The sequence below is a fragment of the Protopterus annectens genome, chromosome 8.part0, assembly GCF_019279795.1.
Source record: "Protopterus annectens isolate FY-2018-M chromosome 8.part0, PAN1.0, whole genome shotgun sequence".
NCBI lineage: Eukaryota > Metazoa > Chordata > Ceratodontiformes > Protopteridae > Protopterus > Protopterus annectens.
Genome location: NC_056741.1, coordinates 593292319 through 593319971, shown reverse-complemented (window position 1 = coordinate 593319971; position 27653 = coordinate 593292319). Strand labels below are relative to the sequence as shown.

The 27653-nt window shown below is 41.3% G+C and overlaps 1 protein-coding gene across 1 annotated transcript in view; it reads left to right on the top strand.

Moving 5' to 3' along the window:
* Positions 1–27653, top strand: part of HUWE1 (HECT, UBA and WWE domain containing E3 ubiquitin protein ligase 1) — a gene marked incomplete in the record, with an annotated part of 5008559 nt that overhangs the window by 4077359 nt on the left and 903547 nt on the right. Inside the window, 1 exon segment of the mRNA XM_044079288.1 lies at positions 6259–6511. Coding sequence (XP_043935223.1) covers positions 6259–6511 — 253 coding nt within the window.

Sequence of the window (27653 nt, the reverse complement as noted above, 5' to 3'; positions counted from 1 at the left end):
ATATAAAAAAAGCATCTGTCAGCACCATCTTCATTTCTTTCTGTGTGTGCAGTCCACTGCACTTCATGTGCGTTCACAACACTCGTCCAAAAGTTGGCTCATTTTTCCAGAGAGCCTCCTGTTCCAGTCATATTTATTGTTTGTTTATTTATTTCCAGTTTGTTGACCAGGGAGGCCCACTGGGCTCAGGGAGCTCGTTTTCAGTGGAGGCCCGGGGATAAAAGCTTCACATTACATAGTTTAGTTACATATACAGTCAGTAAAGAAGACACAATTACAATTTAATTTCATGCTCGAGAACAGGAATAAATTCTTTTGTTACATAGTATCTAAATATTTAGGATGGCAGTGGTAACTTAATTGAGAGGGAGAATAAAGACTTCAAAGGAAAAGAGAGGGGAAAAAAAAGGTGGGATGGGTTATTTATAATACGTACAGTATTGGAAATTTTCTGTATTAATGTTAAAAAAAAGTCAATAGTTGCTTTAAGTGTGGGATACGAATCATGCATAAAGGTTTTCACTTATTTTGTCTGCTTGGGGCCTTAGCACAATGTCTGTAACTGTCCTCACTTAGCAAAATTCTGTGCGAAAACCATAAAAACTTTGGGCTTTGTTATTAGCCCACCCATATGGAGTCTTCCTGTTCGGTTTCTTGGGTGGCATTGTAATCCATTGCTACCACAGGATCTGTGCAAACTCCGTCATCTACTAGCGTCATTCTGAAGAAACGGACAAAAAGACCAGAGACCCTGACATTTCTGAGATCTCTGGATCTAGTCCCCAAGTCGACTGACTACCCAAGTGAGATGCCTTTGCAGCTCCCTTGTCTGGCAACTCCTAGGCCCAGACCCACTGGCATGACCACCTCAGGAGGTCGCCATGGCCTGTGGGACCCAACCTTCCTACGAGCATTACCATAACATATGTCTGTTGTGTCTTATGTTGCCCGGCAGGCCTCAGCTTCCCACATGTGTGTCATGGGTCTTCAGGGAGACACCCTGACTTCCTCGATTACCGAAACTTTAAAGTCACAGTTGAATGACTGTAAACTCAGGTCATCAATTTTAAATAGACACCCAAACTGAAGCAAACCACTTTTTCTTTGTCCCCTCCTCCAACCACTTTTCAGACTGAACCCAAGACTGCCAAGGAATAGCACATGAACTCATGGCTTTCATGATATTCATAGAGCCCTCCCCATACTTCTGCTACTGAAGCCCCCCCCCCAATCCAAAAGAACCAGGAAGGTGACATTTCACGAAGATGCAGATTCCTCTAGCTCAGATCATCAGGAGTTATCCCATTCTGGGCACCTGCCACCACTTACCCACATTCAAACTCTGACAGCCTCTACCCCCCCCCCCCCACCCACACACACACACACACATACACACACACACAATCAGCTTTCATTTAATCACTCTCATTATTCAAAACCTCCTGAATCAGGGCACCATCAAACAAGTTCCAAAAGACTTTATAGGGAGGAGCTTCTACTCCATAATCTTTCTGGTGCCAAGAAAAAGAGGACAGTGAAGGCACAATCCTATTCCTTTCCCCTCGAAACACATTCTTGAAAGTACTAGCTTTCAAAATGTTATCTCTTCCCACTTTCTTGCCTTTCATTATCCCTCAGGTATTTCTAGTGTCCTTGGAGCTGAAGGATGCCTATCTGCACATATTGTCCTCCTTGCAGAAAATTCTTTAGGTTTTTTTCCTGACTTATCACATTTTCAGTTTATTGCTTTGCCTTTTGCTCTTTTCACCGCACCAAGAGTATTTTCAAAGTGTCTATCACTAGTGGTAGCATTCTGCCACACCCACGGAATTCAAATCTTTCCTTACCTGGATGACATTTTGCTCCAAACTTTCTCTGCAGGCATAGTCCTCCAGCATTTAGACGTCATACTTCCATTTTAGGGGAGATGGAAATTTGGCGTAGGTACCTTGACGATTGTTGGTTGATCTGGCAGGGTGGTGATACATATTTGCTAGGGTTTGTCCAATATCTAAATGAGAATAAATGGGGGATGGAATTTATAGGTTCATAAGTAGGTACTAGGCTATCGGCCCAAGGGCCTACGTAAGCCTAGCCAAAAAGGTTCCCTGGCTTACGCCACCCAATAAAGTTATTTTCCTGTGCCACTGTCTAGCAGAGACACAAGTGGTGTATTTCCTATTTCCCATCCACTCATCAAGATTTTTTTTGAAGAGTGCTAATGAAGAACTTTGCTTGACATAGATGGGTAGCCTGTTCCAGAGTATGGGAAGTCTCTGCACTTAACATGCATGATCAGGAGATCCAATTTTTGGATGTTCGAATAACACACAATTCTGATCATACGTTGTCCACTCAAGTGTTTTGTAAATACCCCCAATATAATAGTTTATTGGAAGCTGCTAGTTTACATCCCCTTCATACTATCAGAAACCTACCCAAATCTCAATTTTTGAGAGTTAGGAGAATTTGTTCGGATCAAGATACCTACACATGCCATCAACAGGACCTCATAAAAAAGTTTTGTAATCGTGGATACAAGCCAGGGTGTATAGTATGACAGCCAGTAATTGGGCTCAGGATCAGGACCGAGCTAAATTATTGGAATACAGGGTGAGATCAGGTACAGAACAGGACGCAATTAGGTTTGTGACTACATATGGAAGAAACATTAATGCGACTAGAAATGTTATTAAAAACAATTGGAACATCCTTTTGGCTAACCAAGAATTAGCCGGGATACTACCACCAGAGTGTTTATTTTCCTATCGTAGGGGCTGTAGTTTAGGGTCATACCTCAGTCATTTCAAATCTGGATTTAAGAAGTCTACTTTTGGTCAACAAACTACATTAACTGGGATAAATTGATGGGGTCCTTTCCCTGTGGGCGCTGCGCATTCTGTACACATATGCTTAAAACCAAGTAATTTTCTAGTAGGAATACTGGTAAGCTTTATCAGGTTAAATGTTTTGGTAATTGTGGGATGGATTGGGTGGTCTATTTGGCCACCTGTTCCTGTTCTGCATTTTATGTGGGACAAATGTCCAGGCCTCTTAGGATCAGAATGTCTGAACATTTCAGCGACATAAGAAACCAGCATCTGACTAATGCCCTTTACAAACATGTTCAAAATCACAAAACAGCCAAATTTCATTTTACTGTTATAGATAAAATTTGGGGGGGACAGATCCAGGAAAATGGGATGGCACACTATATTGAATAATAAGGAGAAAGCTTGGATAATCAAATTAGGGGGCCTATTTTCCTCTGGCCTGAATGACCATCTTTGAATGGTGGTTTGTATAAGTTATGTATATGATTCTATGTACTGTGTTATGTCTTTAAATGCTGATTAATATGTTTAATTAATGTACTTAGAATACTATTTAAGTATTCTTTGAATGTTACGAGTGTATCACTGATGAAAGCCTTGGGGCCAAAAACGGTTTGATTCATGGTTTATATATTACTATATTAATGTGTGTGTGTGTGTGTGTGTGTGGTGTTGGCCTCTTTTTTCAGTTTGTTCATACACAGGACCTTTTTTTCCAGACTAGAGAGACAGAAAATGCGTGTCTTCCTCCCCCAGGAGAAAGTAAAAAACTTGTCCACATTCTTCTTAGATAACTCTACTGTAACACACGGCACAGCAAGGGGGATCCTAAGAACTTTTGGTTTCATGGCAGCTACCATTCCAGTGCTTTCCCTACCCCCAGACTTCATATGAGGAAAAAACGGTGGTGTCTAAAATCTGTGTGGTCCCAACAATCCCACTTCTTGGACACCCTAATCGGTCTCCCTCAGAAAAGAGCTAATTTGGTGGAAGGAGCAAATCTATATCAACCCAGAACTTCCCTTTACACACCCCCTCTCTTCAAGAAATTTGCGCAGACGCCTCAGATGAGGCATGGGGGTTTTGGACAGAATCACACCAGGTACAGGGCAGATGGCAAATACTGTTCCTGAAGGAACATGTCAATTTGAAGGAAATGAGGGCTATTCTGCAAGTACTACAGACCTTCTCCCAACTGTGGAAACCCAGTCCACTAGTTATGTACACAGACAACACCGCAGTCATGTAATACATAAACAGAGAGGCTGCCATGCCTTACCAGTTGTGCTGGTTAACACAGGTGGCATGGAACCTGGCAACCCAGATGGTCATAACCCTCACAGCCACATACAATCTCTCACAAGACAATATGCTGGCAGACTTCCTAAGCCAATCCTTGAAGGACCTCCCATGAATGAACCCTGAACAGATGGGTCTTCCAGACTATCACTCATCGGTGGGGTACACCACAGATAGACCACTGCATCACCGGCCAACTTTCAACTCCCCCATTTCTGCACCAGGGGGCCTTGTCCCTCAGCCTGGAGGACAGATGCTTTTTCCTTCCAGTGGATAGGGAAATTTCTCTGTGCCTTCCTGTACTACCTCTTCTGCCAAAAAAATTTCTAAAGGTACAAAGGGAAGGACCAAAGTACCTTTTATACTGGCTGCCTTCTTTCTGAGACAACATTTATTTCCCCTGCTTTTTTGCCTGAGAAATGGAAACAACAGTAAAATACCTCTGCAACCAGACCTAGTCACTTGCTTCTCCACCCAAATCTTTCTTCACTCAGCCTAAATCTGTGGATGATGGGATTCTAATCCCTCAAAGGCACCTGTTGTCAGAGGAAGTTGTTAAAGTAGGAGTCCAGGAGACCCATTACAAGTAAACATTACACAGCTAAATGGAAAAGATTTTCTTATTGGTGCTGCAGTCCCAGTCAGAACCCACTCATATCACAGGTCCCTACTGTCCTACAATATCTTTGTGAACTGCTACATTCAGGCTTGGCTTAGCCTTCTGTCAAAGTTCACCTCAAAGTCATCAATGCTTACTTGCCATTCATCCCCCAACTTATGGCCGGAGCGGAGGTCAAACTATTACTTAAGGGACTCCTGCATCTTAAACCGCCAAGGAAACCCATTTCTCATCTTAAACCGTCAAGGAAACCCATTTCTCTTCCCTGGGATCTCAGTTTTATGCTGAAAAAGCTTATTATGTTACCTCCCTTTGAACCAGAATCCTCTGTCACTTTAAAATTCTACACTTGGAAAACTGTTTTACTCCTTGCTGTCAGCTCTGCTTGGAGAGTTTTTGTACTACAGACTCTCATGGTCTTTCTGCCTTTTCTTATGTTCTACAAGGACAGGGTAACTGTAAGGGCTAATCCATCCTTCATGCTAAGGTAGTAAACAAGCTGGCCCTCAGTCAGGCTGCTCACTTATCCACCTTCTTTTGAGATTGAACCTTTTTCTGCTCTTGACTGGTGCAAATGCACTTTGTGCTGTATCATTGGCCTTATTTCCTCCAATAATGTTGTCTCTGTCAGGTGTGAATTGAAGAGGAAGGGAAGGTAGGTTCATTTTGTGTGTTACAACATGCTATCGGTCTTGACAAAATGTAATCCAACAAAGAAGGCATCATTCAGAAGTGTGGAAGCTGCTTAGAGCATGCCCTAATGACAGGAAGAGTGGATTTGCGAAAACCATTCTGATTTTATTATGTAACTGTTTGGGTTATGGTACATAATTAAACTTCCTCTTTGCATTTCTTTACATGTGGGTTCGGTGCATGTTTGACAGTATAAAACAGTGTCCTTCACCTGCTTTCAAACACTAATCATTATTCATTAAGTTTATTTTTGAAACATTTGCTTGTCAATGTATAAGCCTTCTGTCACGAAGTTGTTACTTTGGTTAAGGGTAACCTACTACTGTTTTGCTTGTATGTTAAATGAACTGTTGAATATCAAACTCCATTTGACATGTATTGCATATTTGAATACTTTCGTTCATTCTCTGAGCTCTCTCTCTATCCATTTCAGGATTGTGTAGGAGCCAGCACCTGTATTGGTACCTATTGGGCATATGGCAAAGAAATTAATTCTGGATAGCATTATTTTGTACAGAATGCATATGCGCTCCACATGCACAACTACTGGCATGTTTTTAGGATCAACAGTTCCCCTGCAGCTCTTGGTTAATTTGTTGACCTGTGTATCACTTTTCCATTGTCACTAGTATTCCCCTATATAGTCTTGCATATGCATTCATTTCCGTGTTTTTGTGAGTTTAGATTTTGAACATCAAGAATGTCTTCGCTTTGTCTTCCACTCTAATTTAGTTCTGCAGTGTTGGACCTTTTAGTGATCAGATAGAAAAACTTAGTAAGCCAGTTAATTTGAATGATTTCTTTGTTTTTCAGCATCCCAGTCCCCTGAGAGAGTAGAGGGATCAGAAGCTGCAACTGCAGTGAGCAGTCAGTTGGAGGGGTCTCCAATGGACACCAGCAGTCCAGCATCTGGCACACAAGAGGAAGTAACAGCAGAGAATGGTCATGCCGAAGGCATTGTGCAGAGTGGTGTTATTAGTGTTGTCTCAGAAGCTGAGGAGCAAAGTAGTGAGGCACAGATAACTACTGAGGAGAAGAGTGATCCATCAAGGTTGGAAGAGCAAAGGTAAGATTGATTTTTTTATTTATTTTTTTTTTTTATTTCAGAGGATTGTCCATTTCTTCCAACTTATGTGGCATGGCTGATCTACTTTGGAGTGGATCAGTGTAGTGTATTATCCAACTCACCTATGTTCTTTTCAGGCAGTGTTTAAGACTACAGCTTAATTATATGCGTCATATTGACCACTGCTGCAGTAGCCTTCGCTATATGGGTTGTATCCTGCCAAGGATGTAACAGCTGGCTAGCTTCCAAAGCCTCAAGGCATCTTCCACACACCCAAACTGTCGAGCAGCTCAAGCTAAGCTTGCTAAAATACATGTTTGGGAGTGAAGCCTTCCAAAACTCTACTGGAGCTGAAGAGTATGCTCCTTTGAGGCTTTTGAGTCTTGAAGATCAGCTTGTGCTTTATATTGTTGGGCAGATAAAGTTCCCTTTGGAGAAAAAAAACTTCCATTTTTTTAATTTTGTTGGTTTTATTATTTTCCTCTTTAGGAAAGTTATTTTAAAGCTAGGACTGTTTTATTTAAATGGAGTGATTCATTACTGTAACACACTGAATGGAGCACTCATTTTTCCTGTGAATTTAAAAGTAGTGTAAAATAACTGAAAACATTTTTTTCTTCTGGATAAATTGTTTTGCTTTTGTGGGGATGGCATAGTGTTTTAAAGTGCTATGTACTGTGTTTTTCTGTCAAAAAGTAATTTTTGTGAACTGGTAGTGTTTACCAGTAATTGCTACTTGTCTTCCATGAGAAAGAGGCACCATTTTCAGCTTGACCTTGGAATAGCCTGTCAGTCCTTCCAGCCACAAAAAGAAAAATTTAAGCAAACAGCCTTTGCCCCCCTACTGCAGACTAGCAGTTTGCCTCAGCTGCAGGTGGTTGACTCTGCTGTAGCTATTTGTTGTACCTCTGACCACTCATTATTTTTATCATGGATCCTTCTGGTGTAGCACATTACAGGCACTATGCACCAGAGTTTAGCCACATCCTGTGCAGCTTAGGGTCCCTTCAATTAGCAAGGCAAAGACATTCTTGTCAGTCCTGGGATAGGGAAAAGGGAAGGTTTCCCTTTTGTGTCAGAATGCTGTGTCCATCCCTGGGCAAGCAGCTGCTACCATTAACAACACAGTTGACCCCGTTTTTCCTGCCAAAAAGAAACAGAAAACCAAGTGAATGTCTACTCCTCCTAAAATTTCTTTGGATTGGAGTAGTTTACTGGATGTGGCTCAGGGTTTAATTCAGAATATTGATCCTTACTGTAAAGAAGTTTCTGATAAAAGAAAGAGGTTTTTCCTCTCTTCCTGAAGAAATTCAGGCTTCTGAATCTGAACAGGAGGAGACAGTTTTTTTCCTCCGATTTCTGATTCAGACTCTGAGAACTGTTTCTGGTTGTTCCTGTGGGGGGTTCTCTCACTTTGAGACTATTGCTGGAATGTACCAGCATTTTCAGTGGAGAGCACTGAGGTTTCTCAGGCCCTCAGAAAATGCTATGAGTTGTTACAAAAGGGTGTTCCAGAACCTACACCCATTCCTCCTGTTATGTCTGTTTTAGAGGGTGTGTGTGTTACTTTGTCTGCAGCTTTCCCTGTTAGTCAGCTAGCTTAAAAAGGCAGATAGTTGGTATAAAGATCTTCAGTCTTTTAAGTTTTATACACTATTCCCAAGCCTGACCTAGCAGTTGCAGCTTTAGTCTATCCCACTGCTGCTAAGTACTTAGTTAATTCCAACCCTACTCTTTGTGATAAGGATTTCAAAATTATTGATGAGTATGGCCAAAAGTGTATACTTGTGCTTTGTTTTTCAGAATTTTCTGTTACTCTCGTGTGTTAAAGTTTGTTCTGACAAATTGTGAAAGTATGAAGACAGTTATATCTGCAGTTTCTTCTTGTGAGGAACAATCTGCTTTAAATAACCTAGATTGTTGTATTTCACAGGTCGCTACTCATTGTTTGCAGTGTGTGTATGACTGTGTTCACATTTCCTCCAGAACTATGACCATTGTACTGTTTTGAGGAGGCTTGCATGGCTGCAATCTTATAATCTCCCAGCTGATGTTTTTTTTTTAATTCTCCCTAGATAGAGATTTTAGTGTTTGGCCTCACTGCTGTAGAGGTGATCAAAATGTGTGATGAAAAAGGCAAGCTGATCCAGGGAATCTCTTAAGATTTTTCAGCCCTCCTTTTCTAAATTGTGCAAGGGATTTGTTATCTCCTAATCCAGTTTTGGAAACTGAGTAAACAGTCTCAAAATCCAGGAAAACAGACATGTAAGGAACTGTGTGGGGTAGGTGGAGGAAGTCTCAGACCTCCAAAAACCAAGGACAGTACAAGCCTGAATGACTGTTTGAGACCTTGTGACCCCCTCCCACCCTGACCCCTTTTTTTTTTTTTTACAGAAAGTCTGAATTTCTATTTTCTCGGCAACAGATTGATTTGATTTTTTTCTTTTTTTATGAAACCGTCATCAGGGTTATAGTCGGCAGTGGGAAGAAACTCCTCATTTCCGTGGGGTCTTTCCTGCCTGTTCATCACATGCTGTCCCAAGGAGTGATGGATCCAGTTCTTCCTTCCCAGATGGGGGAAGGGTTTCTATTCCAGGATGTTCCAAGTGGCAAAGAAAGAAAAATGTTTGGAGACCACCTCTGGATTTTTCTTTACTAAACCTGTTTGTGGCAGTGCCCAAATTCAAAATGATTTTGCTTCACAAGCTGTTACCTCTTCCCCATTTAAGTTTCCTGGTAACAGTAGACTTAAATGCTTATCCACATACCTATTCGTCCAGATGTCAGACATTTAAGATTGTGTGTCTGGATCATATCAGTAGTTCTCTGCCTTACTCTCTGGACTATCCACTGCACCAAGAGTATTCACAAAGTGTCTAGTTGCCGATATAGCTCATTGCAGGCTACAGGGTAGCTACATTTTTCAGTACCAGTGAATTTTTAATTTATTTATTTTATTGTACATTTGTTGACTGGGAAAGTCCGACTGGACACAGATCCATTTAATGCGGAGGCACGGAGAGAAAAGCTCCAAGAACATTGCATACAGGGAAATTTTACATACATAAACGGCTCGACATCTAATAAACACTTAGCAAGTGGAGGCCCATGGAGAAAAACTCCAAGTACCTTACATACAAGGAAAATTGTACAGACATAAACAGCTGTAGACATCTAATAAACACAATAACAATGTCCAACTTTCTATACAATAATGTGCAGTTTTACAAGTTAAGAAAAATAAAGAACATAATATTAGGCATTCAGATAGCAACCCCCTTTTTTTTTTTTTTTTTTTAAGTAATGGTTAATTATCTAATATTTAGCTATTTGTGGGAAATGTTTATCAGAATTTCCAGGGAAAATTTAAGGTGTAGTCCCCAAGTTATATTAGAACAGTGCACTGGTGAGAGAGTTAACCAGGGGAGTAGCACGGGCAAATCCAGTTATTCAAGTAGTGGGTTTTCAGGAGCTTTTTGAATTGAGTGTTAGATGAAGTTGTGGTTATTTGGCTTGGTAGTGAGTTCCAGGTCCTGGCAATAGTGCAAGCAAAAAGAGCATTACCAGCATCATTTTTTATGTTTAATGACATTTATGAGGTTTTGGCTACTGGATCTCAAGGCTTTCATTGAAGTGCGAGGCTGGATTAGATGCTGGAGTGCTGGGGTATTTTTTGGAAGGTAGTCGAGCTTGTGGGCTATTGAGAGTTAATTGAGTAGTAGTAGTTGAGGCAGTTCAAGCCAGTTGAGCTGCTTAAGGGCAAGACAGTGGTGTGATCTGTAAAAGGCTTCAGTAGCAAACTTGACAATCTTGTTGCAACAAGATTCCATTTTGCTTAGATCATTTTGGCGGAGATGTGTAAGGACAGGGGAAGCATAGAGAAGGATGGATAAGAGATGTGTCCTAGCGATGGCTGCTTTGGTTTGCTTGGTCATAAACTGATCATTTCTGTAGAGGAGCCCTAGCTTTTTGTTTACTTTCTTGATAGTTTGAGCTATATGGATGTCAAATGTTAGGTTATTGTCTATTTCAACACCTAACAGTTTAGTGTGTGTAGTAGGAGTGATTTGGATGTTGTCCTTAGAGTTAATAGTGAAATTATTGTTTAGGGAAGGGGGTCGCCCGGGACCAAAAATAATTCATTTTGTTTTTTTTGGGATTAAGAATAAGTTTAATGTTGAACCATGTTTCGGCTAGAGTAAAGCTATTTTGGGTTAAGGTTTGGAGTTCTGTCAAGGTAGGGGCAGCAGATATAAGGGTTGTGTCATCTACAATATTGTATGATGGATGTGGTGGGTGAGGAAGAAGAGATTTGGCTGGTAAATAGTGAGAACAGCAGTGGGCCTAGGATAGACCCTTGGGGGGACTCCTGTGGATACTGGTAGTAGAGGGTACAGCTGGTCTAGCCAAAGGATCACTTGCTGCCAGTCTGATAAGTAGCTAGTGAACCAAGATATAGAGGAGGAGCTTTAGTTCAGGTTAGAAAGAGTTTGAAGTAGAAAGCTGTGGTTTACCATTTCAAAGGCTTGATAAGTCTAAGAATATGGAAGATACAAATAGTCCCTTGTTTTTACGGTGGTTAACTATATCAGTGAACGATAGCAGTGCTGTGGTGGTGCTGTGTGAGGGCCTAAAGCCGTGCTGCGATTTGGAGAGTAGGTCAGTAGGTCATTTTCCAGGAGGTAATACAGTGGCTGGTAGTGGACAACTTTTTGTAATATTTTTGATAAAGTTGATAGGATTGCGATAGGGCGATAGTTGGCGAGTTCCAAGGATTTACCTCCTTTGTGTAGTGGAATAATATGTGATGTTTTCCATAAGGTGAGTACCTTGTATTCTGCTAGTGATCCATTTATGAGCATGGATACAGGATATGCTATTGCTTCTGCTGCTATTTGAAGGAAATCTGCAGGTAGATAGTCAGCTGCTAGTGTGGTTGGTTTGATTTTTTTTTTTTTAGGAGTTTGATTACATTTGTGGCTACAGGGTGTAGGGAAAAGCTGGATGTATCATTATTTTGTTTTGTATTTGGTTGAGTAGGGGAACATGCTGTTGTGGGGCAGCTAGTGGTGTTTTGGGTTTGTGCAAGAATATGAACTGTTTTGGTAAATAATTTGTTAAATTGAGTGGGGAATATTGTTCTGGTTGTTTGGTAGTACTGGGGTTGGAGTGGAGGCTTTTCCTGGATGCATTATACCATTTATTATGGCCCAGAATTGTTTAGGGTTGTGAGCATGTTCGTCTTGCATGGTTTTGTAGTACTTGCTTGTATCTAATTTAATTTGTTTTTTAGCCTTATTACAGTGTTCTAAATATACTTGTCTGTGATTGGTAGCTTTGTTTTTATGATATTGGGTCCAAGCTTTGTCTCTCATTGTAATTTTGATATCTTTAGTTAGCCATGGGACATAATTTGTTTTTATTCTTATGGTTCGGGCTGGAGCATGATGATTTAAGGTTTTAAGAAAGGTAGAGTTGAAATAATTTACGGCTTCATCTAGAGGAAGTTGTTTTAGGGGTGTCCAATTGCAGCTTTTTTAGTGCATTTATGAAGTTAGTAGGTTTAAAGGTCTTTTTATTGCGAACGACTTTGAGAATGGGTTGGTTAATGTGTTGGGGTCTATTTCTAATTAGGAAGGATGGTTGATGGTCCCTTAGACTATCAGGGAGACATCCTGATTGCTGTGCTAGAGTGGGGTCAGATAACAGTATCCAGTCTAGAATGGATTCACGTTTGGAAGTTTTATCTGTTCTGGTTGGGGTAGATATAATTTGGGTAAATCCGTGGAGGTTAATGTGGCTGAATGGATTATGGTTAGAGCAGTTAAGACAGTCAATGTTGAAGTCTCCTAATAGTATGGTTTCTTGTGGTAAAGAGTTGGAGATCCAGTTGAGCAGGTTTTCCATAATTGTAATGTTACTGCCTGGTGGGATATAGCCGCTTGGGTTCCCTATTAGAAGACGAAGAATGCGTCTTGGTCGAACTCAAAAGCCTGAAATGACAAAATATCGAAGCGACTTTTAAGCGGATTCTTTCCCGTTTTCGGCACTGTAGTGCAGTCTCTGAGTTGGTATATTTAAGTAGGGGGGTGTGTGGGGGGGGGGGGTGCAATGATTTTTTTCCCTAGGAAAAAAATCGCTGTTCTGACAGTTCGAAATTGCTTACATGGGGTCAATTAATCACCGTTTGCTTTTTTAAGTGTTCGGTGATGTAATATAGACCCGCCACCTGCAACAGTTATATGTTTGTTGGAGTTAAGTTTTAGTTTGGCAAGAATTAGTTCCGTGTGTTTCACTTCATGGCAGTTGTAATCCAGTTGTTCAAAGGTGAGAGGAGGAAAGAGCATGATGAAGCAGAACAATGTATAGTACAAACAAAAAATAAACGAGAACTGCAACATTAAGCACTTTTAATACAACGCAATAGACCATAAACGTAAAGTTTTTGGATGCAATCATTCTGATGGATTGTACCCAAAAGCTTTACGTTTATGGTCTATTGTGTTGTAATAAAAGTGCTTAACATTGCAGTTCTCGTTTATTTTATTATTAGCTACATTTTTACACATTTACACAAGTTGCTTATCTTTGCAGAGGTCTCCTTCAAAGTGTTGCTCGCTCTCTTTTTTTGGTTAAGATCTCTTACACAAACTGGAATTCCAAGAGAACATTCAAAGTCTTTCTGGACTTTCTCTCATAGGATTGGGTTTTTGGGATGTCAAGTAAACACCTCCGTTCAAAAAGCTTTTCTTCCACAGGAAGAAAAATACATCTTTGTTTAGATATATGTCTAAGGTTTTCCATTCGGATTTTCGTCACTGCAAGGGAATAACTCAAGATATTGGGTCTTATGGCATCAGATTCTCATGATACTCCTGACAAGAGTCCACGTGAAAAAGATACAGTGGTATATGAAATATTTTTGGTCCCGTCTTCAATACCTTTTATCCCCCCCCCCCCCCAACACCTTTATTGAATTATCACTTGTGACAGCTAATTTTACATTCATATAGAAGTAATCAAACTCATGTCCTCCCTGTGGTCGCGTGGGTTTTCTCCGGGTGCTTCGGTTTCCTCCCACATCCCAAAGACATGCAGTAGGTGGATTGGACACTCTAAATTGGCCCTAGGTGTGAGTGTGTGTGTGCCTTCTATGGAAGGTTGGGCGCCGGGCTGGCAACTCGACACTGTAAAACTTCACTGCCAATCCTGTGTGCGGACCGATGATCTGCTGTGGCGACCCCTAACCGGGAAAAGCCGAAAGGAGAAGAAGAAGAATAGAAGTAATCAAACTATATTAACATAAAAATTATACTTAACATATATTGCTGTACATCATGTAATCTAATCAATATTACATAAATTATTGAATTCCTGCCTTTTTTTTTTTAAACAAGACACATCTTTATTAAACCATCACTTACTACATAGGCAATTGTGCATTTTGTATAAATGAAAACAAACCACACCAAGACAATCCTAGTTGCAAGTATTTTACATCACAAACCATGCTGACACTCCCAGTTGCAAACATTATATGTTACTTATAAACTATCAAATCTTTCCCACTCAAACATTACATATAGATCCTGGCGCAATTTAAACCTCATTCCTCCCTTGGATGTATTGTTCCCACAATTCCCATTTTTTCCTGTGTAATTTGCTCCTACCCTTTTGTAAAGATCTCCGTTCCAGTTGTTTTATCTCTGTTATTATATTCACTACTACCAGTATAGTTGGTTTAGAGTTTGATTTCCATTTTCTAGTAATTGCCTTTTTGGCAGCTGACATTATTAGATATAGCAAGGCCTTACCATGTCTATGCAATTCCAGTTTTGTATCATAGCTCAGAAAAATCATCTCCCTCATCAGATCAATCTGCCCATCTATCATCTCTGACAGTGCATCATGCAGGGAATCCTTACTCTGCCAACTCACCACACTGCCCGAAAATATGTTCCCAATTACCTCTTTCTTCCCCTTTATACCTCCAACATTTGCCATCTGTCTGAGGAAAAATTATCTGGAGTCTACATGGTGTATAAAAATATCTATGTAAACATTTCCAGGCAAAAATCCTAAATATTCTAGATTTTTTGCATATTTGGGAGACATAAGTATATCCTCCCATTGTTTCTTTGTGAATTGCTTATCCATTCTCTTTTCCCAATCCTTTTTAACCTCCTCTGATTGATTTTTATAGTTATCATGCAATATTTTATATGCTTTGCTAATTATTCCGTTTTTAATGGCAGCTTCTCTTCTAGATTCTCTTAAAAACTCAACCAGTGCTGTTCTTTTGTTTAGAACCATCCCCCCGCCCATTTCTTTCTGTTTTCCTGTACTCTTAATCCCTGATAGGGAAGGCAGTCTCTAACTTGCAGTCCAAATAAATTCTTGGTGTCTTCCCAGTCTGTCATCTTTCCTTCTCTAGTTATTTGCTCCCAATACCTTGGTTCCTTTGCCAGATGTCCTTCATGGATGCATCTGCAGTCATAACAACTGGGTTGTCCTGTCGTCAGGCAGCCCTTCAGTCGGCCGGATTCCAAAGTCCGGGTCTGGCTTCGGCTGATGTCGCACTTCACCCGACGTCATCTCTGTTGGTCTTCGGGTATAAAAGCATCAGCCGACGCCATTTTCTTCAGTCTTTCTTGCCGCGTGGCGCCCGAAGCAGAAGCTGTTCGCAAGTGCCGGTCGGTCGGATCCAGAGATTACTTCTACCGAATACTACTTCGAAGACTTCTAAAGCTAAGTACCCCGTTGGGGACTCTTTCTTGCCTCAGCCGATGTCAGAAAAAGTTAATAATTGTTTAACCTGTGGGAAACAAATACCTCATAAAGATTTCCACTCTTACTGCCTGCCTTGCTTAGGCCCAGCCCACGACGTAGCAGCCTGTTCGTCCTGTGCTTCTTTCAACCGACGAACGCTTAGACGTCGGTCGGAGTTTGCAGAGCAGTTTTTCGGTTCTGATTTTGCGTACATTATGCCGTCGGATCCTCCGACTACGCATTCTGCCAAAAAACGCAAAGAAAAGACCGACACTCGCGGTCCGTGGTTTCGGCCGAAACCATGGTTAAGCAAACATGAGTGTCTCGGTTTCGGCGAAACCGAGAAAACTGATCAAAATACAGCTGAATCTATCTCTACAACTGAGGTCCCTGCTAACACTCTTGAATCGGCCTCAGAAATTTTACCCACTACGGTGCTTACCACTGACTTATCAGACACCATTCCCTTGGATGTCTCTACCCCAGAACGTGGTGCTGCTAGGCCTCCAGCAGCCATGTCCATTAAGGCCTTCGCCAGGGCTAAAGCAGCCAAGACTACTAAAACAGTGCCTGTTAAACCCCGCTCAACCAGGCCCTCTTCCAGTTCTCAAATGCTTACTTTGGCAGAAGATTTAATTTCATTAATTAGAGGATCTCAATCTCACCCAGACAGGGCCTCTCAGCCCCCAGAGAAGAGACCTAGGGCAGAGCCCCATGAGCCAGTGTCCTCTGATGATTCTGCTGATGAATCAGACATAACTGACCAGCCAGAGGCTCCTTTCTCCAATTTTGAAGATTCTGATGCTGAAGAATCCATTCCAGCTGCTTCCCCACCAGAAGAATTCTCCTTTGGGGAAACCTTGCATGCCATGCGAGAACAGTTCCAATGGCAGCAACAGGATTTTTCAGACTCCAGGAAAAGACTTAGGACCTTTTGCACCTTCCACAGCACAGGCCCTTAGCTATACCTCCTGTTCTCTCTGTGGTGGATGATGCTTTCAATGATGTCTGCTCCGCTCCAGATTCTTTACCCCAGCCCCTGCCAAACCAGACAGATTTTACAGGGTGCCAGATACTCATCACCACCTTTACAAGGCCCCTCTTGCAGACCCCGAAACTATTTCCCAGGGTCCCAAGGCAGTAGCCGCGACCATAGCTAAAAACCCTGTTCCTTCTGAAAGGGAAGCAAGGTCATTAGACAGATGGGGTAAAAAGGTTTACACTTCAGCCACTCTCTCAGCTAGAGCTTTAAACTGTCAGTTTCACATGATACAATACCAAGAGTTTATGCTTGATCAGTTAACTAAAAGCTAACCACTGATGAATCTCTTGATAAGAAATATGTATTAGAAATGGTAAATAACATACAGCAAGTTAGTAACCATTCTTTAAAATGTGGCTATGATGCACTGGAGGCTTCATTTAGATCAGCCATGACTGGCACTGTAATTAGAAGGCATGCATGGCTAAAGGAGCAAGCTTTACCGGATCATGTTAAATCTAAATTGCTAGATGCTCCTATGGATAAAACAAGTTTGTTTGGTACACCTGCCCAGCAGGTTATGAAGAAAATGGAAGAAAAGGCAAAATCAGTCCATACAGTTAAAGATTTCTTGCAGGTTCAACCCCCAAGGTTTAGCAGGAACTGGCCTGCCAAAAATTGGTCCTTTCCTGACTCCACAAGACCTCAAAGGGGCAGGAATAGACGTTCCAGAGGCAGAAACCAATCCAGAGGAGGTGCCTACAGAGGACGACAGTGGCAAGGTAACAACAGAGGCACAGACTCAACACCTGCCACTCCATCAACACAGCCACAGTGACTTAATCCTAAACCCGCCTACCAGGGAACAAATAGCAGCTCCTCTAGGCGGAAAGCTAACCTTATTTTCAAAAAACTGGCACCACATAACAAAGGACAAGTGGATTTTACGAACCATAGATCAAAGTTACCGGTTCCACTTCCACACTTTACCAGACAAAAGAAGAATGCCAAATCTACCTCCAAATCAAAAGACAGAGGCTCTACAACAGATAATGGAGTTAGCAAACATGAGAGCTGTGGAGAAAGTGCCAACAGCAGAGCAAGGAAAGGGGTTCTACTCCAGACTATTCCTAGTTCCAAGAAAGGACAAAAGTTGGAGACCAATTCTAGACCTGTCCACCCTGAATACTTACATCATTGTCCCAAAATTCAAAATGCTGACCCTACAGCAACTTCTTCCCATGCTGGGCAAGGAGTGTTGGCTGGTAACTCTAGATCTCAAGGAGGCATACCTGCACGTCCCCATTCAACCAATCTGCAGAAGATACCTCAGATTTCTTGCAGGATCAGAGCACTATCAATTCTCAGCATTGCCCTTTGGCTTATCTACTGCCCAGAGTATTCACAAAATGCCTGGCATCAGTAATCGCCCATTGCAGACTACAGGGAATTCAAATTTATCCATACCTGGACGACTGCCTGATACAAGGAGACAACAAAAGCAAGCTGACAACAGATTTACAAAGGGTCATTTACTTGCTTCAAGCACTGGGATACACAGTCAATTTACAAAAGTCAAGACTGATACCATCCCAGACAAGGACTTTCCTGGGAGCGGAATTGGACACAGTAAGACAAATGGCATTCCTAACTACAGAAAAACAAAAGAACTCCCTCTTTACTTCTTGGCACTAACAAAACTGAACAAGTTAACAGCAAGAAAGGTACTGCAGGCCTTGGGTTTCATGACATCATGCATAATCTTGGTTCCATTTGCCAGACTACATATGAGAAAACTACAGTGGTACCTAAAGAATTTATGGTCCCAACACAGACACAGCCTAGAAACGGAAATCCCACTAATACCATGCTTAAAACAGGAGTTCCTATGGTGGGCTCAGGCATGCCAGTCAAACCCAGGCCTGCCCTTTCGCAAGGGTCAAGCAAGCCAGACCATCACAACAGATGCTTCAGACCTAGGATGGGGGGCGCATATGCTGGACAAATGCGTACAAGGATTGTGGACACAGGACCAACTTCACCTGCACATCAACCTAAAAGAAATGCTGGCAGTAAAACTGGCAATCCAAAAGTTCAGACCATTTCTCAAGGAGGACCACTTGATGATAAGGACAGACAACACCACAGTCATGTGGTACATCAACAAACAGGGAGGCACTCATTCTTACCCCCTATGCAGAATGACTTTGGAGCTGTGGACCCTGGCACTCAGCTACAACATCCAGTTACAGGCAATATTTGTGCCAGGAAAGAAAACTCTCTAGCAGATATGTTAAGCAGGACCACATCGGATGCCCACGAATGGCAGCTGCACCCGGATATCTTCAAGACCATCTCGAAGAAATGGGGAATGCCTCAGATAGATCTATTCGCATCACCTCTCAATCACCAGCTCAAAAATTCTGCACAAGGACATTCCACCCACTAGCATGGAAAGTGGACTCGCTCTCCTTCAGCTGGAAAGGCCTAACAGCATATGCATTCCCACCTCTTCCCTTGATACACAAAGTACTACTAAAAATCAAGGAGGAACGTCCAAGGATAATCCTGATAGCTCCAAACTGGCCAAGACAGCATTGGTACCCACTGCTGAGGAGCATGTCTCGGAACAATATGTGGCCAATTCCCTGATGCCTTTGATGCTAACTCAGAACAACTTCAGCACCATGCATCCAAACCTAAAACGCTGCAACTGACTGCATGGAACATCACATAGCAGCTGCTAATACAGAACTTTCACAAAGAGTTAAAGACATTATTCTTGAAGCACGCAGGCCTTCAACTAGAAGGAATTATGCTGGGAAATGGAAAAGGTTTGTCATTTGGAGTTCTGAAAGAGGAAAAGATGTATCAAACATAGATATGCCTAACATTCTGGAGTATCTGGCGAACTACTTCATTCAGGCCTGTCCTACTCCTCCATCAAGATTCATGCATCAGCTATTTCAGCAGAATACAGCTTTGATCCACCTGTTTTTTCACACCCTTTGCTCAGGCAGTTCCTCAGAGGAATCAAGAATGTAAAACATCCAAGGAAACCACCATTGCCAGCTTGGGACTTGAACTTTGTGCTAGAAAAATTGACACTATCACCTTTTGAACCAGCAGCAACAGCAGACCTACAACACCTGTCATGGAAAACTGCTTTCCTACTGCAATTACTTCAGCAAGGAGGGTTTCAGAACTACAGGCCTTAATGGCAGTGCAACCCTTTCTAATCTTCCACCAAGATAGAGTGTCCATGAGGACTAATCCTACATTTATGCCTAAGGTGGTATCCAGAGTGTCTTTAAACCAGGCAATCCACCTGCCTACCTTCTTTCCCAACCCACAAAACAGAGGGGAAAGAATACTGCATACCTTGGATGTACATAGACAGCTACGCTACTACTTGGACAGAACAAAAAATAGCAGAAAGACTGACCAACTTCTCGTAGCCTATGCAACAGGAAGGGAAGGAAAAGCTATTTCCAAACAGACAATCTCCAAATGGATAGGAAATTGCATACGATTCTGTTACTCCTTCCATGGAAATCCAATTCCACAGAACATAAGACCTCATTCTACAAGGGCAACAGCCACTACCACAGCCTTCTTACGAGGAGTGGCTACCAAAGACATTATTGAGGCGGCTACTTGGACCTCCGTGCATACATTTGCCAAGCATTATAATTTACCTCTATATTCCAGATCCCGAGCAGGGTTTGCCACTGCTGTTCTGCAAGGGATCCTAAACACACCATAATTTACTTTTATCCTCCTCCCTAGTTGGCTATGGTATTCTACCCAGTTGTTATGACTGCAGATGCATCCATGAAGGACATAGTACAGTTTTGTACCTACCATAAATGTAGATGTCCGAATTGGATAGCATCTGCAGTCAGGATTACCCTCCCTCCTTCCCTCTGTGGTACTCCTAGGGTGTTTACCCTTCTAATAGCTAGCTAGTGGGGATTTCTTTCATGGTGTATTTGTTTGTATTTATGTACATACATGCTTATTTTTGTGTTTACCTCTATCTTTTGGAAACATTGGCATCTATCCAAAATTTTTAGCCTTCTATAGGGCTTCTGGCATCTGGGGCAAGAAACACTGAAGAAAATGGCGTCGGCTGATGCTTTTATACCCGAAGACCAACAGAGATGACGTCGGGTGAAGTGCGACATCAGCCGAAGCCGGACCCGGACTTTGGAATCCGGCCGACTGAAGGGCTGCCTGACGACAGGACAACCCAGTTGTTATGACTGCAGATGCTATCCAATTCGGACATCTACATTTATGGTAGGTACAAAACTGTACTTTTTCTCCAGTAAATTCCAGCCCCCTATTGTCTGTTTCCCTAATTTCAGTCATCCCTATTGGCAGAATCTCCTTTCTCCATTCCCTTGTCAGTTTAATTCTTGAATACTTATTGCTACTGTATGGATTTAATATTCTGTATGATTTTTCTTGTTCTCCTTAAAGGCCTGCATCCAAAATCCCAGTCTATCCTCTGTTCTTGAACTTAACCCCCTGTTTCATCATCCCTTTCAACTGTGAATTATAGTTTGTTGCCTGTGCTGTGTACAGGAGTCTTTAACTGTGTAGCTCTGAAATACCTCTTCAAATTGAGCAATCCCAATCCTCCCTGTTCTACTGGAAGAATAGTCTTATCCCACTTGGCTTTTGCCGTCTTCCCCTCCCAGATAAAGTCCTGCAGCTCTTTCTTAATTGCTACCCCCACAACTTCTCTTCTGGTTGATAAAAATATGCATGACCTGTGTACAAGACTAAAGGGACTAAAAGCATTTTAACTGGTTGTATCTTACTGTCCAGATCCATATAACAGAGCATCCATTTTCTCAGTTTTTATATTGTTTTTTTTTTTTGTTTAGTCTCTTCTCACATATCTTTAGCTGCACACTAGAATAATTTTTAATCCATATTCCTAAATGTTTCATTTTATCATGTCCCTATAAATATGGGTATTCCTAGAAACAGTTCATGGGTGGGTACATAATTTACTGCTATTGCCTTAGTTTTAGCTTCATTAATTTTGTATCCCAAAAAGATCTGAAACTGTCGCAAAATGTTCCACAACACTGTAATGTATTTGTCTGGTTTTGTCGGGTATAAAATAATATCATTTGCAAATAAAGCCAGCTTTTCTTGACTACCACACCAATTATATCCTTGAATTTGAGTCCCATATTTTCTTTGGCAATGGTTCTAAATATAATGCAAATAATAAAGGGGAACGAGGGCACCCCTGCCTGGTTCCTCTGCTGAAGCAGAAATTATCAGAGAGGACCCCACCCACTTCAGTTTTTGCTGATGATCCCTTGTATATCCTCCTAATCAACCTTATAATTTTTTCAGGAAATGCAAATGCTTCCATTGCCCTGCTCATAAAGTCCCAGCTTACTGTGTCAGATGCCTTCTCTGCATCAAGACCCACCAGCAACAATAGTACTTTCTTACATTCTGCTTCCTGTTGGATCATCCATGTTGTGTTAATGTGAAATGTTTGCCTCCCCTCCACAAAACCACATTGATCCATATCTATCAGTTTTGGCATTACTTTTGCTATTCTTTTAGCCATTATAGACATGAACACTTCATAATCATAGTTTAGCATTGAAATGGGGTCCGGTATGAAGCTGGAACTGATGGATCTTTACCCTCTTTAGGTATTACAGCTGCCACTGCTTTCTTCCAGGATGGTGGTACTTCTCCTCTTAAGGTACTGTTAAACAAAACCTTCTGGATCTTTATCATTTTTTTCCCCTCCTAGCTTCCAAACTTCCAGAGGAATACCATTGATTCCTGGGGACTTTCCTGTGGATTGGTTATGCATCACAATTGTTATCTCATCTCTTCCTATCTTGACCATTGGTAATTGATCCTCATCTACCTCTAACCGTAGCATATTTAGTCCTTCCATAAACATTTCCATTTGTATCTTTTCTTGATTTTCATATTTCACTGCTGTATATAGACTGTCATAGAATTTCCCAAATATTTCTAATACTGATACAGGATCTCTTGTTACCTTCCTTGTTATAGGCTCCCTAAGTTTGGTGACAGCCCTTTCTACTTTCTGTTGCCGGAGTCATTGCGCTAAGGTTTTTGTGCTCTATTGTTATCAAAAAACAGTTGCTTAACAGTCTTTCTAATCTTGTGTGTTATCGAGGTAATCCCTTATTTTCTGCTTAGCATTCTGCAGTTGATCTTCCTCTTGTTCTGTGAGATTCCCCATATTCTGCATTACTTTAACATTTGTCAGTACCTTTAAATAATTCTTGTTACTTTAATTTCCACCCTATTTTTAAACTCCACCTTTATTTTATCCCACTCCCTAGCTATATTTTCAGAATAAATGTTGTTTCTAACAGCTCCTGAATAATCTCTACTACCCATTCCTTAAATTCCTTTCTTTTCAACAGATAGGTGGGAAAGCGCCAATGTCTCTTATACTCTGCTTTTATTTTAGGTATTGGCACGTGATCTGAAATGGGTATTGGGTGAGTATCAAGACCTTCAGTTAAATGCACGTTTCTGTGAAATGTAAATTCTACCTAGCCCATTTTTTATATCTTGGGGAGTAATATATAAATTCACGTCAAACTTCTGTTACGGAATTCACATCTTCCATGCCAAATATTTTCATACATTTCTTCATAAATGTACTCTCCTTTGTTATATTTTCCCTTCTCTTCCCCCCCCCGACACATCTTCAGTGCTGTAAATCAAATTCCAGTCCCCACCTACAAGTAATATTCCTTGCTGAAAACTGATTTTCTCCCAGAATGTTCTTAAGCTCCATTTTAGCAGTTTTAGGTGGAATGTAAATAAATGCCAGCGTAATCCTCCCCCTGCTTGCCAGTAGACCCTTATCACTATAAATCTGTCATTATCCTTATCTTCTTCTATCACTGTTGGACTTCCTGTTGCAATTAATATAAGCACTCCTCCTTTCCTTTGTTCCAGGTATTCTGCTGAATAACCATCCTGAATACCTTTCTTTATCAAATACACATGTTCGTTTCTAAGTGTGCCCCCTGTAACATAAATATTTGCACTCTACATTTTTTTAATATAGTTCACTAATCTTTCTTGTTTGTATTCATCTGTGAGGCCATTTACATTTGAAGACATTTAAAGAAAGCATCATTGTATTAAAAAGTTATTCCCACCTTTTTACGTATAACATGTGGTTCCATCTTTTCTGTTACATGCATATACTGTTTGGCAGGCTGAACTTTTATACAGTTGTTTCTTGGCATATCCATTTAAACCTATTTCACATCTCCTAAATTTTTTTGTTTTTATTGAAAGCCCTCAAAAAAAAAAAAGCACACCCCCAATATCCCCTAAAACCTATGAACTTAATACCAACACGCAAAACTATGCACACCTTCAAATATTGAAGGTTTACCCTCCTGATAGAAACAAAAGTCCCAAATTGACGGCCACACTCATAGACGTGAGTTAACCTAAATGAAAGGATGTCCATGGTAAGTCGCATGGTGCAGCCTGTGCTTCTACTAAGTGCTGATTGGGTTTAACTTTATAGCTCTCCCAGTTAGGAAAATCCTTGGATGTTTTCAGAGAACATTAGCTAGCTTGGGAAAACCCCTGAATGCTTTCAGAGAACATTATCTCCTAGTCACTCTCTCTCCTTTTTTCCCCAGCAAATCACTCTCCAGCAGACTGGAGCTACTTTCAGATTATCTCCATGGGAGACATGAGAACTAGGCAGCCAGTTTCAGTTTATCAGATTATTTCTGTGGAAACCTGAAGACCAGCTGCTGAATTGTTACTGAGCATACATGTATTTGCCAGAAAAAAGCATCACGATAATTTAATGTTCTTTTTCCATTTACTTGCTGTCTCTTAAAACTGGTTACCAAATCAATCTAAGGTCTGTAATCCAGCCTATCCCACATGCAAGAATGAGGAAAAAGCATTACTATTTTATCATGATTTTTAACTAGTTTTTTTTTACATTGTAGTGTCTACTTTTCTTAAAACTGAGCAAAAAGAAAGAAGGGAGAAAGAAAAGAGAAAAAAAAGAAACAGCAGCGCGTGTTTACAGTCCCACATTACACTTACAAATACCTGAAAAAAGGTTTACTTTGTAGCATGTAAAAAAGACCACATGCCACAAAATTGTATTAAGGAAAAAAAATCTTTACTTAACTTTCTCCCTCTTCTTCTCCTCCCCAAAACACTTTTCCAAGCATTAATGACATATGAAGTAGGGCATATGCTTTAGAGTCCCCCAGAAGTCCAACAGATTCTGAAAAAGTCTAATATTTCCAGATTTTCTTGTTCTGTTGCGTTTCACAAATATAATTATTGCATTGTAATCCCATATTAAGTTACTGGTTTTGTTACTGTTCATCTCCAAAATCCTGTCTCTGCTTCATTTCCAATGTACTCTCAATTCTAGTCAACTCTCGTGCTCCCTTCCTTCTCTCGAGCATTTTCCGTTGAAAATTTTGAAAAGGTTTCACAGGTGCAGTCCATTTTTGGTCTTCACTACCAGAAGAAGCAGCAGCAGAATCTCCTCTTGTTTCACAGCCCACCCCTTGCTGAACAGTCTTCTGCACCTCCCCCTTAGCATGTACTCCATCGAGAAGTGACCTTGTCCCCTCCAGGGAAGAATACACCAAAGACAGCTAGGCACAGCAGCTTGAAACCCACACCTGCATCTCGACATTCCCTGAATAGTGGAACAAACCTGCTTCTCCTTTGTCTGATGCACAACGAGCAGTCATTTTCCACAAACACTCAACTGTCTCCCACCCCCAGTACTTGTCCTTTTGCCACAGTTTTGCCAGAATCAACTCTCCATGCCGGTAGGATTGCATCCCCACTATTAATTGTCTAGGCTGCTTTCGGATAGCCAGGTTTGGAGCAAACACACGATGTGCCCCTTCAGCCAGCAACTCCTGCTGTGGAATATCTGTCCAGTTGCACTTCTGTGATTTCACAAAGCTAACACAATCTGTTTCCTCCAGCCTTTCTGGTACAGCTGAAAATCTCAGGCCTTCCCTTTGTGCTCCGTCCACTAATTTCTACAGCTCTTGAAACATCTCCTTCTGAGCAGTCCCACACACAGCCATCCCCCCTCCTCACTTCGACCTCTGATTCCAGCAAACCCATCATCTCATGTGAATATCTGTTTAAAGCTTCTTCCATGTTTTCCAGCCTTTTGTTTTTTGTGCCGATCCACTCCATCAGTGTTCCGTTCATTCTAACCAGGTCTGTATGCTGTTGTCTTCTATCTTCCTGTAGGGTATTGTACGTAAAGTCTGACTGCAGCTGAACAGCTGCAGAACCTTCACCAGTCAGTGTTTCTTCCTCACTTCTTGTAGCTGTTTATTTCCCCCAGGTCCTCTGCATTTCTTTATTCCTAGCATCCAGGCAGTGCATTTACCAGCCAGTCAGTGAAACCCACCCATAAAATACAAGTCTACTGGCTGCCTTTGCTGAGTTTGTTTTCACACTGGAGAGCTAGAAATGAGCTGTTACTCAAAGCGCAGCCGTCATGGAAGTCTCAACACTTTTTTATCTTTTCAAATCCCAGTACTGCAATTTGTCAGCGGAGAAATCTTTTGGTGGAGACAACATATCCTTAATTCCAGTTCCTCCCCTTCTTCCTACCTGCTCCAATACAGTCAGTCACTACAGACTCTCTGGACTTTCCTGGGGAGCAGCCGCAGGAGGGATAAAATGCTAGGGGTGTGGAACACCATGGACAGATGCAAGCACATAAATATCAAGGAGATGCTTGTCCTGATCAAGGCACTCAACACTCTGAATAATCTTTGGTCCACAAGACCTCATCAAGTGGTTACAGATAATACCACAGTCATGCATTGCATCAGCAAGCAATTGGGAACCAGGTCATATCCCCTTTGCAGACTAGCCATCCTACCTTGGGATATAGCTTCACAGCACAGTCTCACTCTACAGGTATTCTACATTCCATCAGAACAAAACTTTTGTTAACAGACAAGCAGAGTAGGACCACAGCAGACCTTCACCAATGGGAACTAGATCGGGGATATTCCAAGATTTGATCCACCTGTGAGGAATTCAAGTAGGTCTCTCTCTCCTCTGCCTGAACAAGCAACTGGCAAGATTCTGTTCCAGGACTCCGTGCAGTAAGGCCTGGAAGACTATGCCTTTTCTTTTCCTTGGACAGGAATGTTCCTGTATGCTCTTCATCCTTTCCACTAATATCCATGGTATGTCTGAAGATTCAGATGGAATCCCCCAGATCATTGTTTTGACTTCTGTCCCAGGCAAATGTGTTTCTCCCTTCTTTTGAAAATGTCCAGGGTCAACTACCACAAGCTTCCTCACGGACTGGATCTATTCAAATAAGAACAGGGGTGTTTGAAACACCCTGACATCAGTCTTTTTCAGTTGACTGCCTTGATGATAGAGCTTTAATTCCTTTTAGGCAACTGTTTACTGAGGATGTGCAGCAAGTACTAATGGAGGCAAGAAGGCCTGCTAATAGAAGATAATATATATCAGTAAATAGAAGAGGTTTGGAGCTGGTGCCAGCAACATAGCCTGCACCCATTTGGTGCTAGTTTTTTGGTTTTGCAGTGCTTGTGTAAGTTACTATCCTGTGACCTTTTATTACTCCTTTATCAAGGTTAATTTGGTGGCCATTTCACCATGTCTGCCTATGCATCCTCATCTTTTGATGCAGTCTCATGCCAAAAATGTTCTCAAAAGCGGTTTTGCATAACTGGCAAGAAAAGCAGTGGCCCCTCTTTTGGGAATCTTAATTTTGTGTTCGAGAAGCTAACACTTGCTTCATTTGAACCAGTCAATTTGACTGACCTGAGGTTACATCGTTGGCAGGATATGACCCGTATAGCTAAGGCTACTGCAGGATTGTCCATTTTGAACGTGTACTGTTATGGTAAGTTCAGCTTACTCAACTGTTTCCTTTTTGTTGGCTGACCTGCTTCATTCCTGTATTCTTGAAAGGTACACAAGGCAGCTCTGCAAGAGCAGCATTCTTAGGCAATTTTCTTTAGTTCTTTTATACTTATACTCAGTGACGTGAATCACTCTATTTGTTTGCTCATTGGTTCAAACTTTTTTTTTAATCCCTCTCTTGAAACAATACTTCAGTAAACAATTCAGTGCTGTACAAATTGATTGTTGAAGGCTATAGGCATATTTTTTTTTCATTACTACTTGTAATGATTTGGTCATTTTATCCGTTTTTCCCCACTCATCTCTGTCAAAGAAAGGTGCAAGTAAGATGAGCTAGAGGAAAGGGGAGGGGGTAAAACTGTCAAGCCTGATAAATGAGATTTAACAAAGAGATGTTGAGAAACCACGAAATAAATTTGC